We start from the raw sequence: 16,265 nt of genomic DNA on the forward strand, positions 1-16,265 counted from the left end.
TGCTACCCGCAGCGCCATGGAGCCGCCCGATCAAAATGAATAATCGACTAATTTGATCAACGATTAGGTCTGGATGATTTAATTCAGCTCTAAAAACAGGCAAAATCCCCAAATGAAGTCTGCGTCCACTCATTTCTCAAGTTCAATAAAAATGGGGAAGCAGGCCTTGCAGTGTAGGTGGCCCAGAATGTAGCAGTCAAGTAACTGACAAAGCTTGGCAGCGAGCCTTGAGGAATGCCAGGTGTTAAACATGTGCAGAAAAGTGCTGTGAGAATATCAGCGTTGTCGCTAATTGCCGGGCTAGTGTATTCCGGGGGTTTCAGCTACTTTTCAAAGTCTGCATCAATGGAAAAAAAAAAAAAATTGTTCCCAGGCGGCGGTGTCAACCCTGACACACAAACACGCCCGTCTTCTGATACCGCCGCCGCCTTATCAATGGCGGCGAAGCCACTTGGCAGACCCACTCTTGTTTCCAATCCAAACCCAACGCCTGCTTTTTCTTCCAGTTCAGTTTGGCACGAAGACGGGGAGGGAGTGGGGACTGGGGGGGGGTTATCGTCTTTTCCAAGCAGACGTTCTCGCCGAGGTGAGAACTGCAAACGGTCATGTGTCAAAACAACTAACTTGGAGCCCTTTGAAGGTCCAGATCCAAAGATTTACTTCGCAGCCTGTCAGAAACGCCATTGCTGTTGGATGCCATTCAGTTCTAAGGGGCAACAATGTCTAAAAAAACAAAATATAAACCGTACGCATCACACATACATAACATTTCAGAAATGCCTCGGCAATTTATGAATCCCGACCACGATCCTGCGCCAAACCGCGGCGCAGTAAAATGTGTCTGCGTGCACCCTGGTAGCATAGACAGCATATCCAATAACAATATTAAATAGTGAACTACTGACTTATGTTGACTTACCACCAGTTGCCACGGTGATCTCACGCAGAAAATGTCCATAGAAAGGGAAATCAAAGGACAGGTTGACTCTCTGTGAGGAAATAAGCGGACGAGAAAATAGTTTAGAATTTAAACAATTTTATGCTTAAATCAGTTGCTGCCATTGACGGCTAAAGACGTTTTTACTGAGCTGGCAGTGAATGAGTTCGTCTTGTTTAACTTATTCACTACCAGCCCAGTGAACTCATTCAATCCCAAATACGTATTTTTACGTTTTTTAAATGTCCAGACATTCCAAAAAAACAAAACAATGTGTTTATTTATTTTTATTCCAAGTGTTTGGTTAATGAAAGGTCTAAAAACGACTGGTATTAAATTAGTTAAGCACTATGGCAATTGATTACTTTAGTACTTAAGTACCTAAAATAATTACTTTAGGCAACTACTTTATGTCATTAGATAGTAAAGTAAATCTTAAATTATTAAATCTTATTGAGTAACTGTACTGTTATCCCTTCTTGTTTCCATTCCTTAGATTTAGTCGGGGAACACGGAGGGCTGAAGTTGCCCACGGCTCTCAGGCGTTGAACTAGAGTGGAGCCTGTAGCTGACCAAACACGATAACAGGAAAGAGTTTACAATTTTTCTAATTTAGTATAAAAGGTAACAGCTTCCCAAAGCTGTCCCTTCAGCCACGCTCGCGTGTGATCTTCACGTGAAGAACGCTTAAAGATTTGTCCTCAACTGTCTGGACCAGGCAACCTGTCAATCAGTTCACAGGCACTCCTACAAGACACGTGATTGGTCTCTTGCGCTGGGAGCATTCGGCCCCTGGGCCGTAGTTTGAGCAGGGCTGGTCTAGAGAGAATTTTAGCGCTATAGCACCCATTAGCATAAAGCTAAAGCAAGGTTAAGGGTTGTTTCAAATAAATATTTGATTAACTTTATTTTATGATTAATTTGAGAGTAAATGTAATCGAATAGGCGAAAGAAACAGCTTTGAAATCTCGGGTATGTATCACAGATAGACATAAATCAGAATTGGACATGTAAAAGCAGCCAAGTTGCGTTCTTTAGAATGCAACGCACTGCCCATCGAGGCACGTATAGTTTCAATTCCATCTCAAGTCCAGAGCCAGATGCACTTATCGATTTTCCCCCAGGACAAAAGGCAAAGTCAGAGCCCACTTTTGCTCAAGGGAAGAGAATCAGCTCAAAGCCCGGGCCCCATTGTACCAACGCGAGGCTCAATCCATCACCAGCTGAAGGAAAACGAGTAGAATGCACAATGCGGCGACTCTTTCATGGCTTTTTGACTTTAATATCGCCGGCTTACTGGACATTTCCCAGAACATACGGAGAATAACGTCTTTGTCCTTTGATATGGTGAGGCGGCATGCGGCTCAGTTAACCAAGTTTATTTTTAGTGCCGCGTTGAAAATACAATAATCCGATCTGTTTGTTCGCTCCAGTCAAGACCCTACGGCAGCTTGTGAGGGCCTCGAGTTTCCACGGATCTTCTACCAGGGTAATTTGATATTAGTATTCTACCACAAACACCAAATTGCATTAATGACGACTTCTTTCATTTTGAAAATGTAAATCATAGTTTAACTGCGGGACACGGACGGAAAGTCGGGATGAATCCGATGATTATTTTCCAGCTATTGGTTAGTTTGTAACTTTATTGACTAATTGAGACTTCTCCCAAAGCCTAAATATCCTCAAATTGCTTTTTACCCGAATGTCCATGACTCAAGCATTTCTGTCAGTTTTGGGATAATATCAAACACCAAACATCCAAGTATAGGAAAATCAATGAATTTGTGACAAAGCCTCGTCGGGTTGACATTTGCCGACTTACCGCCGCTTGTCTGTGGGTGTTCGAAAGAATCCCGTGAATCTTCACTTTCTCCTTGTCCATCTGCTCGATGTTTACCCATAAACCCTTGCCGGTGGAATCGGCCGGGCTGTACATTTTGGATGTGTAGTAGTTGTGATCCGTGTCCTCCTGTGTAGGGGGAGAAAACAATTAATGAATTTGAAGGTTTGTTTTTTTTCTGAGGGGGTGCAAGTGGTTTATAGATCTCATCAGTCAACCACAAAACATAAATCTGATTTGTTTTTTGGCAGGGTGGTTCGACTTTGCTGTCAGAATCCGCCGACACGCAATGACGTAATCTAAAATTAGACTCGATTTAAGATGGTCTCTGTAAACATATGAAATATTGACTTTTTAATTAATTAAAATTTAATGGCGTCTCTAGAGTGCCTACCCACCCATCAAGGGTCGAATTAAGCAAACAAGTAAATCTTTAGCTGTCTACCAATTTCGGATTTGTCATGTCTCCTGCAGCTGCAATGAATCACAGGCATGATGACCTAAAGACCTGATCACAGGCACGATGACCTAATCACAGGAACGAACAGTACAGGGTCTGCCGCCATGTTCCCGGGAAAGTAGACAGCAGTGATTGCATGGGCTGATAGTACATGGACTTATACCTACATTCCCCACTTTCAGAATCTGATTGTTTTCAGGGCAGCAAGTAGTTTTATAACTGGACCAACCCTAACGAATAAAAGAGGGGTGGAGAGAAACTGTAACAAGATTGGAGGGTGTACCTGAGAAGGTACATGTTCCTGTATGCTCTCCTCATGAGAAAAAACTAGTTGTCTTCTTTCTGCTTTGTTGCTTATTAAATGTTGTAGGTTGCCTGAACTTGATATGGGCCGTGAGCAAAAAATCTGTACGTCCAACTTACTGTTACTAATTTAAATAACCGACGCAGAGTTTCTCAGTCTATGTCAGATAGCACGGGTGAAGATCCACAGCCACTTTCGAGTCTGAAACATGATCAGGTCGCTATCATGCAGAAATGCCCCGCTGTTGGCCTCAAGGTAAGCAGAGCTGCATTGAATAATGTTAGATACACAGATATTAGCTAATAGCGATTTTAGCTATTTTTTTCTTGATTTCCTTCTTTTTTAATTGGTTTTTAAAGTATGGCGGCTTTGCATAATGCTCTCACATGTGGGAGATACGTTCGTTTTTTTTTTTGCTTCTTTTACACATTTCCTTTCCTAAAAAGCACTCACTCAGACTACCCTTGGGGGTTGTGTCTTCTTCTGACTTGATTTGTCTGCGTTAAGGCTGATGAAAGGTGCCAGACTGAGTTGGCTTAAATCAAATCACTGCGAGGAACACCCATTTGAAACCAGATTTCTCATCTCAAGTCTCATATTCCAGGCATGTAAAAGGAAATATAAATCACCGATTTATCTAAGCAAGGTTTTTGCTTTAATTAAAGTTTGTCTACTGGCATTTTGTCAAACTAAGTGCGCTATCTCTGAACGTGTGTCCAAATATCACCTCCGCCACGGGAGTTCTGATAAATGACATCCGATTTAAAAGTCTTGTCCCCGAAAAGGCAACTTTTTAACAAGGTTTTAAAGCTAAGAGGTGCAGCTGTGAGGCATCTTATTAGACCTGCGGGGATGGAGAAGGTAGGCGACAGGAAGCCCCATGACACAAAAAAACGTCGTCCTAATTTTGTGCAGGAAACAATAAAAAAAGGAGGGCTTTTTACAAGCACCGCTACGATGTTTTTCTGATGAGAGACGATCCCGAAATGGCCGCCTGCTATTAAGGGGCTTTTTAGACCAGCTTGACTTGTTCCTTGTTTTGCGTCGGGCTCTTGAAATTGCTTTTTGGTTTTGCTAGCCGGGTTTTGTAGGCTCAACGACTCTAACCTTAAAAGACACTAGGGCCAACCTGTTCATTTGCGTCCACTGAAGTGGACATTTTTTTTTGGGGGCTATATCTTTGGACTCATTCGAGCTACCCCACTATGTCCTTTATTTTTTTTTAAACCATCATTATTTTACAATGTTTTTATATGGTCCAAAATTTGGACAATTATTATTTTTGTACACAAACATTCACATCACCAGCTGCAATCACAAAGAAATGTAACAATTGTTGCATTTTAAATTTTTATATGTTTTAATAATTTGCTGGAAATTTCAGCTCCCTAGTGTTTTTTCTCCGGTTAATTCTTTTATGACTTCATAATATATTTTACAATGGTTTTATATGGTCCAAAATTTGGACAATGATTATTTTTGTAGACACAATCTTGCATGTCCAGCTGCAATCACATAGAAATGTCAGAATTGTTTTATTTTAAAATTTTATGTTGTAATCATCTGCTGGAAATTTCAGTGTTTTTCCCCAATGAATTCTTTATGACATCATAATATATTTTACAATGGTTTTATATGGTCCAAAATTTGGACAATGATTATTTATGTCCACAAAATTTTACACCACCAGCTGCAATCACATAGAAATGTCAAAATTGTTGCATTTTACATTTTTATATGTTATAATCATCTGGTGGAAATTTCAGCTCCCTAGTGTTTTTCTCCCATTAATTCTTTTATGATATCATAATATATTTTATAATGGCTTTATCTGATCCAAAATTTGGACAATGATTATTTTTGTCCACAAAATTTCACATCACCAGCTGCAATCACATAGAAATGTCAAAATTGTTGCATTTTACATTTTTATATGTTATAATCATCTGATGGAAATTTCAGCTCCCTAATGTTTTTCTCCCATTAATTCTTTTATGATATCATAATATATTTTATAATGGCTTTATCTGATCCAAAATTTGGACAATAATTATTTATGTCCACAAAATTTCACATCACCAGCTGCAATCACATAGAAATGTCAAAATTGTTGCCTTTTACATTTTTATATGTTATAATCATCTGCTGGAAATTTCAGCTCCCTAGTGTTTTTCTCCCATTAATTCTTTTATGATATCATAATATATTTTATAATGGCTTTATCTGATCCAAAATTTGGACAATAATTATTTATGTCCACAAAATTTCACATCACCAGCTGCAGTCGCATAGAAATGTCAAAATTGTTGCCTTTTACATTTTTATATGTTATAATCATCTGCTGGAAATTTCAGCTCCCTAGTGTTTTTCTCCCATTAATTCTTTTATGATATCATAATATATTTTATAATGGCTTTATCTGATCCAAAATTTGGACAATAATTATTTATGTCCACAAAATTTCACATCACCAGCTGCAGTCGCATAGAAATGTCAGAATTGTTTAATTTTACATTTTTATCTTTTAATCTGCTGGAAATTTCAGCTCCCTAGTGTTTTTTCCCCCCCATTGAGTCTTGTATATCATAAAAAAGAATTTCCACACTTTTAATGCCAGAGGGGTTAAAAAACCGACTCATGGATTATTCGCCTGTTTTAAGGCGAAAGCAAAGGTAATAGAAGCACTGGGAATCCGAGCTGTGGGAATCCCCCCCTCCCCCAAAGAGCCTGCGTGTGAGTGGCCGCAGACATGAGATCTTGCCGCCGTAATGCACCCCCCCATTACCACACATTAGAAGGAGCCACACAATCAGGTCCATGGTCGGACCCCACATATTCCAGTTTGCTTTTCCTGGCAAAGCGTCACGTCTGACATGGGTTAAAGCCTCAAGACGGGCCGCACGTCGTATAAATATGAGCGGGAGGGTGTGAAAATGAGGCCGCGGAATGCACGCCAGTGTTTTGGGAGGAAGAAGTCTGTCTGGGCTCTCCGAAACGGCGAGGACCGGCGGCACTTCCATGCAATGGAGTATTTGCAAAGGGAGCGGGGTGTGGAATTGAGCATTCGGCGGGGAGCGGGCCGCGCCATGCGCTCTGCTCGTCTCTTTGTGTATTTACTCGTACAGCAGACGGCCAAATGGTGACGAACAGCTGCGAGCGACTTTTCCAAACAGGCCTCAGGCCTCATTCACCATACAGATGTTTAAGATTGTTGAAATTCTACTCAGTCATGCTTTTGCTTTCTTGAATGTTATTATTTTAAACAATTATTACATACAATTCGTTCACTTAGTTAGCGTGGAAGTGACTCATTTAGGTTCGAATGCTTCCTGCTGAAAACCGATATAATAACAACGTCGTAAAACTGCCTAGCAACAGATTTGAAGCTGAGTTATTGAGAGCTTCTCGTTTAATGACTTAACTTGCTACAGCCACAGGCAGTCACAAAAACTTCAAATTTTCCATAATTAGCCATCTGTTCATTGTTATGTCATGTATTTATTTATTTTTCTTTCTCATTGTTAGCCATTTAAAAAGTGAGGCAGGGACTTTAACAAAAAAAAAAACTACAACAACAAAAACCCTGTTATAGACTCCTTTACATAAATGGGCGGATGCAAGTGAGGGCACATATGACCACTTTGCTCTTACCGTTTGAAATGTAATTGCAGCTCCACAGCACTAGGTGGTGCATTGGCGCTCCCAATGTCAAATTCAAATGGTAAATCTTTTAAAATGATGTCAATGTTTGTTTTTAATTATTGGGATTCAGAAAAAAATAACAATGTTTTCTACCATCTTTTAGATTAAAATGATTGTGACATTGGCGCTCCTCTGTCAAGGTTCCAGATCAATTTACGAGTCAAATGTTCTCGATTTTTTTTTTTAAAGAAAAAATATATCATTGAAAATGATATTTACCTTTGAGTGACGTGACTTGAGCTAGTTACGGCCATATTCCCTAGCAAAGGTAGCCTAGCCTAGCCTCATTCTGCGTGTAGTCAACAGACACCAAGGCTGAGTCAAAGACCTAGGCTGAGTCAGTTGACAAAAAATTTGGGTTTATCATGTCCGAAAAGTCGGTTAAGATGTTAAAATTCTGTATGCGTGCCCCTATTTTGACCGTATGGCTTATTACTCATCAAATTTGAACACAGATGCTCTCACTCCCCAACGAAATGCTGCTGACTCAGGCTCACAATTTATTCGTCTTGCTCTATGGTTCTAATCTATGCCATCTTGGCAGCGCTTTCAATCGGGGTTAATGACCTAAAGAGTGAGTGATTCACAACCTCCAGGCGCCACCCCGTCTGCTGTCATGGTGCCACCGCTGTTAGAAAGCCGCATTTCCAGGTATGAGGGATCCAAAGATGGCCGGGTGGCACCAGTTAACCCAAACACATCCTCCCACCACAGCGCATTAAAAAAAGATGGAAGGATTTCTCCAGTGGTGTAAAGTGGCCATAAAGGTGATGGAGGAGAAAAGTGGAGTAAGTAATTGTTAACAGCAATTCAGCAGGTCCAAACAAACTTTAACTCTATGTTGCAAGGGAGCTAGATCTTTAAAATGAGAATCTAAAAAGAAAAAAAAACTGTGATCGCGACTGTGGTGATTCAGCAACAAGGGAGAGATGATGAAAGGTTGTGGACTCAAAATGCAGGGAAGCTCAGAAAAATAATTGAATATAAAAATGACCAAAAAACAAACAAACTCAAAAGGACAGCAAAAACTGACGCAAAAAGAACGGAAACAGGAAACTCAATACGCTAGACAAAAAGGAGCACCTGGACAGGACACAATTGGAACAGGAATCCAATTGGCCAAATCAAAGGAATCAGGTGGACGCAATCACACTAACAAGGGAACAAGAACAAACAACCTAGAATGTGAAAATCAAAACCCAACAAAAACCCAGACCGGAAAAGAACAGAAAACCCCAACACCAACCAAAACACACCCAGAACTATAACAGGGAAATCCCTAACATTTCAATCTTATCTTTAAATTAATACTATCATTTTCTAACCCGCCTCAGTAATCAAAAGTCTTTTAGTAACCAAATATGGTTTCATACTACCTACCTAAATTTTATAAACAAAATCTGGGTTGAGAACTGGTGTGTTTACAATGCGTACAGTCTATAACGTGTGTTGAAATAACTGCATGACTGGGTGTGTGTATCGGGACCTTTACGGCTGACGATCAAAGCTCGCACTCTCTCGCTCGGTGGGAGACACGGCCACGTGAACCCATCAAGATTAGAAGCCGTCGAGAAGAAACATAACGAGCTGCCTGGACCCCCTGAGGGAGACCGGCGTCCTTACGGGGAGAAAGCGTCGATGGCGCTTGCAGATGGTGGCGCCGCAGCGGAGCGTACGCGGCCCCGGTACCTTTAATTTACATCATCCCATAAACAGACCCCTGCCATTAATCTCCAGTAGCTTCACCAAATTCCTGTGCCTCACTGGGTTAATTTCCTGCTCTGCTGTCTGGTTCCAATTTGGAAACCCAACCCCTGCATAAAGTGGGTGAACAAATGAGGCCCCCTAATCTTAATTTGGAATACAATATTAATCCATGCACTTCATTTGCAAACGTTTAATGGTCTGGAGCGATTTGTAGCTACCGCTGAAGACCGAGTGCTTTTCGCATGGATTGTTTTTTTATAAATGAGTTTGGCGCCTGCTAGTTTTTAATGGGAGTTGCTCTACAAGAGAACAATCGTTAGATATCATTTTGCTGTGTTTGCACAGTCGAGGTTATTTAAATCCAATCCTCAAATAGTGGGGTGGATTTGCATCTTTTTTAAGTTCAGGCACTTTTTTCAGTTTTAGACTAACCTGTAACCTGCATAAATGCTGTAAAACGTAGTTAACGGTCGTAATAAGTTGACTTCTATTGCTTTTTTCTTTTGTTAATATTAAAAAGGATATATTTGAAGGTATAATAACTCAATTTTTTATAGATAATAATTAGATCAAATCTACAATGGTCATCGCAGGACTGGAATAAAACAATATACCGTATGTGCGGACATACCTCAATTTGCGAGCTGTTGCCAGTGTCCTCGGCTGACATCAGGCCTGGGAAGCGCTGGGCTTCTTCTTCCTCCTGCGCCGCCACGTCCTCGTCGCGTTCCTGCTCCTGACTGGCCCTGTTACTGTCCATGTCCCGCGGGTTGTTGGGAAGCCATCTCCTCCAGCGGTGTGCATGCGTCTTCATGTCCATCACCACGTCCTCGTCCACTGCTTGCCCACTATGCACGTAGGAGTAATTGACCCCTGAAGAGAAGGCAAGAAATAATAATAGGTTCAATTAATAGGCAATTAACTCATTCGATCCCAAAAACGTATATTTAAGAGTCCAGTTGTTCAATCCCGATGATTTATTTTGGCTAAAGTAGGGTCTAAAAATGGCTGGTACTTAACTAGGCAATTACGTGAAAAATCTTAGCAAAAGTAATTACCTAATCAATTATCTTAGTACATCATTATCTGAAGCAATCATTGAGTGTTTAGTTACCGAATGTAATCAATGACTTTAAAAAAGTCAAATGTCTTTGTCATGAATGAGTTAATCGATTTGATCAATTATTAAAATGTGTTCATCAGAGAAAAGAATGAGTTTTTGTGTAATTCAAAGAACACTGCCAACATGGCCGCCAACTCAGAGCTAGTTGGCAAAAGTACAGTGAGCCATGTCAACTTTTTCCTCCAGAAGGCAATCATGGAATCAACATCGCTGAACATTGCCAAAGACATGGGGGCCCATTTACAGCAATGTGCTGCAAAACCAGTGATTGATCCACATTGGAAACTATTGCCCAAGGTTTGTTCTTCCAAGTCCCAAAAAATTTTGCAGAGTTTGCCGTACAACTGGGGTATGAGATTTTAAAAAGGGTTTTTGCAGGTATTACCAAGTCAATTTCCTGTTTTTAGTTCCATCAGAGTAGCACTACATTTTGTCTTTTCATATTAAGAGAAAATTAATTGGAACATGACAATGTGTTGCTAACATGTGTAATTAGCGACCTTCATTCTGTTAAATGTTACACGAATGCACATCATAGTTAGTGATTAAAATTTTGCAGCAGATGACGTTGCACAATCTATATTCTGGTAGTGCTGAATAAAAACAACTAGAAATAAAAGGTAAAATGGTAAATGGACTTGTGTAGCAGTTTTCTTCTTATGGTACGCAAATTTACATGAGTCATTTACCTAATAACACTAAAAATGTTGTTCCAAAATTTTACAAATTAGACACAAATGGTACGGCACTCTTTTGATTTTTTTTTTTTTTTAAATTTTGTTCTTAATTCAAATATGATTTGCTCTGGTTTTGTGATACTTGGCTGAAACAAATTTTCACAGGGGAAAAAGCTGGAGGGAGAATAAGAGTAATCACATTTATTTATATAGAATTTACAAGTATAGTGTACAAATTTGCAAATGCATTTGAACACACTTGCTCATTAAATGCAAGAAAAATATACAAAAATATACAAAAAATTATATACAGTAGTTTTTTATTTTTATTTTATTTAAACACCATGGTATATTGCAATTTTTTTTCTTTGCATTTATTTAACTCTCCCACCTACGGTCCCTTCTGAAGGTTTCTTATTTTCCCCAGCTGTTCATTTGAATGTTTATGAGCTTAATGATAAGCATGGCGCACAGTAACAGCAATCAGCTGCTGGAAATGACGCATTTCGCTTGAAGACAAAAGACGACGAGATGATTGATGAACAAACTGGAGCACGGATCACAGACTTAAGCATAGATCTTGGCACATTTGGCGACAGACAGATTACGACGCTATGACAAAACAATCGCGACAAGATGATAAAATGAAAGGGCAGTTGCCCTGTTATTAATTCACAGATCCTAAAATGATAAAGCCCTCAATGGAAGTAGGCCCAGAGACTTAATACAGTTTACAATATCCATATGTCTCCATGCATGTCATGCACCACAAAACGCTGTTATGAGTTAACCCGGCCCAAAGGGACAACTCGTTATAAAAACCTCGTTTAATACTTTCGACTTTAAGTATGCAACAGTGTATGATCGCAAAACACTTTGATTTTACTTTCAATCTAACTTTACTCTTAAAAAAAATTTGCCTGAACATGATTTGATTTCAAAAACACAATCTAACTTCCACTGAAAACCCATGCTAACCTGAGCTCCACCTGTGGGTAAATATTTTGGAAAATAATAAACATATAGAATGATATTTCCTTGACACTAATGAATACCTTTAAACCAGTCGAGACACTCTATTGTCAGGTATTGTTGACCTAGAACATTTAATAAACAACACACACGGAAGGAAGACAAGAGACTTTAAATTATTTTTACTCGCGAGGAGACCAGACAGAGATGTGTTCAGAGGGACAATCTCCTACTACCTGGTAACACAACCCGTCGAGTCCTCTTGATTAAATCTATTATATATCTGAATTACAAATGCTCTTAATTTCAATACAAAATATGAATTAGACGCAAATAATTACTTCTCAATGCAAAACATTTGCATATGCTAACATTTACCAAATGAAAATATCTGGTACAAATGAAAATGCTAACGAGCTAAACGCATACAAGGCGGCACTATTTAAAGTGCTGAAGATAAAAACTAACATTAGCTAGCTAGCATGTTATCCGCAGTCACAAGTTGTTGGATCAACAAACTAATTTTGGGGGTATAATAATTAATGATAACGTTCTTATCAATAACGTACAACTTTTCTTACAGACAGTTCCAGATTTCACAGTGACAGAACAACTTGTGTGTCAAATACAATGACTGCTCTCAACTGAAGCTGCAACATCCTTCCTCACTACAAAATGTAATATCAACAGTGGCCAGAGGTGGTGCCAAAAACAAAGATCAATCCAAACAAAGCACAAATGAATGAACTGTTAAAAGATAAACTAAATCAGTCCCAAATCGTCATTATTTCGGGTGCGGCCCAAATTGGGTTGAAATTCGAGGGTTTTTAAAGGCTCTCGAAGATTAATTGATGATAAAATTGTTCTAGATGAATTGATAACCAATTAGTCATCAATTTATCGATTCTTTTGCCAGCTCTAATCATGTCATATTATTACATCACAATTTCATAAACGTAACATGGCCCTCGGAGGACTTGATACACAGGAAAAGAAAAGGCCTGTGCGAGAAAAAATAAGCTCTGCTTGAAAGGATCATCCTCACTTCCTCTGTGTATGATGGAAAGCTGGCAAGCAGCAGGTACTAAAAAAAAAAAAAAAAAAACTACACTGAAGTGATTTGGATGAAATGCCATTTTTCCCCAGCAAGTCACTCAAAAGTGGTCGCCAGTGAGTCACCCTCGACAGAATAAGACAACCTGTGTTTTTCTTCCGTTTGATTTACTCAAGCCGTCCATTATCACTGAGACTGTGTCATTTGTCATGGCTGTAAGACCACCGAGGGACACCAAAAACCAACCCCCTGGAGGGGATAAAGTGCCGCCTCGGTATGAGACTATTCGTCAGGCGCGGCGTAAAAGCTAATCTTACGTCTTCTTTGCCGACGCTTCGTAGCCTTGTTGGCCGGACCCTCGGCTGTAATTTTGTTCCACCTAAAACCTTTCAAGGACATTTAGCAGGTCATAAAGCAGCAGAATGGAGGTCTTGACTTTTCTCTGCTCGTTTCCTACCTGACTCGCCGCCGCTGACGGGAAGCTGACACACAAGAAATAAGAAAGGAATGCTGTTGCAGCAAAGCATCTAAAGAGAAAAGCGCTTTTCTCAGCAGCAAAATACAAATGAGGCTGATGCAAGTGTTGCTTAAGCCCCTTCGTCTTTGCGTCTTTTGAACGGTGAAAATTATGACACAAATTCTACCCGTCCATTTTGCAGAAGCGGGAGTAAAGCCATGTACAATATATATTTTAAAAATGTGTTTCCTTCAAAATAAAACTAAATTACACTGCTGTAAGAATTTGACTTGGCAAAAATAAACAGGTAAGATTCATTCCCAAGTCATGTCTCATGAATACCAAGAATAAATCAAGTCGAATTGTTTTTTTTTAGCCAGGCAAGTCTCGGGTCCTAAAGCTGATGGCTGAATCCTGAAACATCAAGTTAGGAATTCTCAAACTTTAAGTTAAGCGAGCTGCAGCATCTTGACTTAGTTTTGAGAGATGTGTCTTTTTTATTTTTTTTTAGCCATTCAAAACCATTCCCAGGTGTCCTCATAACTCGCCTGACGTGTGGCAAGAATGTCTTGCAGTTACACTTCCTCTCCCATACCTAAAATATTCCGTAACAAATAAATGCAGTACGTATTACGCTATGTTTATGGTGTATAACGTGAACCGGAAATTGGACATTTCCATTTAAAAACGGCACCGGGTTATAAAATGCACCGATTATAAGGCGCAAGGATTTTACAGCGTGTTACTGTACATTAAGGGTAAAAAAATCATTCCAGCATTCTTTCGATTATGTAATCACTTAATCAGATTGATGGAAAGTACAATATTTTTTGGACCATAAAATCAAAACAACTGAAAAGCAGACACTTAAATAGAGAGTGCAAGAGATTATAACATGGATTTTATCATGTTTCTATCTATAGGGCACACCCGGAAAAACGGCAATTCTAGAGTTGGCCCGATTAGGATTGTATTTTTTCAAATATGTAATCATTTGTAGACCGATGTACTGTATTTTGTAGATCATAAGAATAAAGTAATAAGAAATGAATTTGACCTGTAGATGACGAACTAAAAAGCTGCCGTACGACATAAGGTACAGTGTCAATTTCTTTGCCTTACAGTTTGAAAAAAGTACCGTATTTTCTGTACTATAAGGCACAAATAAAAGCCTGTCATTTTCTCAAGAATTCACAGCGCATATTACAATTTGGTGCACCTTGAGTAAGCGTCTCCACTTCCCTGTGGAAGGAACGCACAAGGTTTGTACGTCAAAGAACCTAATACATACGTACGTACACCGCCAGTGATAAACCTAGCAGAGTACATTAAGCCTTTTAATATGAAAACAGAGCCATTATCAAAACTGCGCCGTATGGTGCGGAAAATATGCTACTTGAATAAACTGGCGAAGTTTTAAGTGCGTTTATGAAGTGAACGGAGACACTGCTGATGGACAAATATCACAAAGGTGGGTTTTGATAACATGCCGTGCTTGCTTTTATAACAAGCATAAAAGCCTCTATCATTACGCGAGCATATCAAGGGAACGTTAAAGAGCAGGTGAGGAGTGAAGTTGCACCTGCAAAGCCTGAAATATCTGCGCTAGATGGCAAGCATTCAAATCAATTACCACAACAAAATAATGACTCCAGATAGCAAAAAAAAAAAAAGACGAGTGGAGGACCTCTACACAGTTTAAAAATCAAACATGAAAGAACCCCTTTCTTCATCATCATTAAAAGAAACAAAGTGAGGGTCAAGTAGAGTCATCTACATCCAAAATAATGAATTCCGATTCCCGGCTTTGCCCACTGAACGAACAGGCGTTTTCAATTCCTGGTGGTCTCCACACCATCATTTGCGTTTTCATGGATGATTAGTCACGTTTCGTCCCAGTCAAAACACTCCGCCGCAGACCTCCTCTGGGCTTCAGATTGGAGCGGCAGATAAAAGGCTGCTGCTTTCTCCCGCAGACGAACACACTTGCGGTGGATATCGCAGTGTAAATATGACATATTATGAAACAGCCACGACCAAAACCGGGTTAAAGAAAAGAGAACGGCATGTAAACATCAGGGTCATTTATGCATACGGTCACTTTTAACACCTGCCGATGCGATCGGGAAAATAAATGAAATGTAAACAATGGAATTATATGAGCTTTTGAATAAAGAGTACTGTTCTCTCTCGCGAAACACCAAACACATGGGAAAAAATGAAAAAGAAAATAGAGGAACATTTATCAGCTTGGGAAATGTTAATTACGTTATATAGAGCATGTCCAATTTTAAAACGAGCGACTTCACAGTAATTCTGAAAACAGCCATTGTGCAAAATGGAAGCCTGGTCACTAGCTAAAATTAATCGGTAAAATAAATAAATAAAAAAACAAAAAACTGTAAATAGCAGGGATCGAAGCATATTGATTTTTTTTTCTTTAATTTATCAAGTACATTAAAATCAATCATTTGTGTATTGTTGGAAATTGTTGTTGGAAATGACAGTCTTTTTTTTAAACTGCTAAATATCTTTCTATGAGGCAAATAGTTTGGAATTTTACAAGGTTTTTGGGTTGCATGAGAAATTCTCAGGCCCGACACTAGCCTAATTCCATTACTACATTATTCAGAACCAAAGCATGAGGTTGTTGTTTTTTTTGTCATAATCTCACCATTTTTGAGCAGTTAGTTTGGAACTCATGTGATATTTTCAAATTTTGGACCTTGACTGAGCCAAAAATGTCTTCAGTCACTACAGCATTATAAAGAAAAATATCACTAGTTTAGTTGTAAACAGCCAATCTGCATGATTGCATCATTAAAAAAAAGCCCTAAACCAAAATCAAACCTATTTGTCACAAATCTTATTTTTTAGGGTATATCATTAAAATGGACCAAGGGTCGCAAATGGCCCCCGGGCCAAAGTTTGGACACCACTGGCCTATAGTATGAACAGACCAAGTGGAATGTGTTAAACTGTAAATTAATGGACAATAATCCTAATGGGTATTGGCGCATAAATATGGA

General features: G+C 39.2%; 1 protein-coding gene across 2 annotated transcripts in view; it reads right to left on the reverse strand.

Moving 5' to 3' along the window:
* The window catches only part of plxdc2b (plexin domain containing 2b), a 68,138-nt gene that overhangs the window by 26,731 nt on the left and 25,142 nt on the right, over positions 1 to 16,265 (reverse strand). For both annotated transcript variants that reach the window (XM_088402407.1, XM_088402406.1), the window contains 3 exons: positions 9,585 to 9,826; positions 2,763 to 2,909; positions 920 to 989 (listed from right to left, as the gene is read on the reverse strand). In XM_088402407.1, the coding sequence (XP_088258533.1) occupies positions 920 to 989; positions 2,763 to 2,909; positions 9,585 to 9,826 (459 nt within the window). The remainder of the gene's footprint in view (positions 1 to 919; positions 990 to 2,762; positions 2,910 to 9,584; positions 9,827 to 16,265) is intronic.

Source organism: Hippichthys cyanospilos, chromosome 19 (genome assembly GCF_059441005.1).
Source record: "Hippichthys cyanospilos isolate Australia breed blue-spotted pipefish chromosome 19, RoL_Hcya_1.0, whole genome shotgun sequence".
Taxonomy (NCBI): Eukaryota; Metazoa; Chordata; class Actinopteri; order Syngnathiformes; family Syngnathidae; genus Hippichthys; species Hippichthys cyanospilos.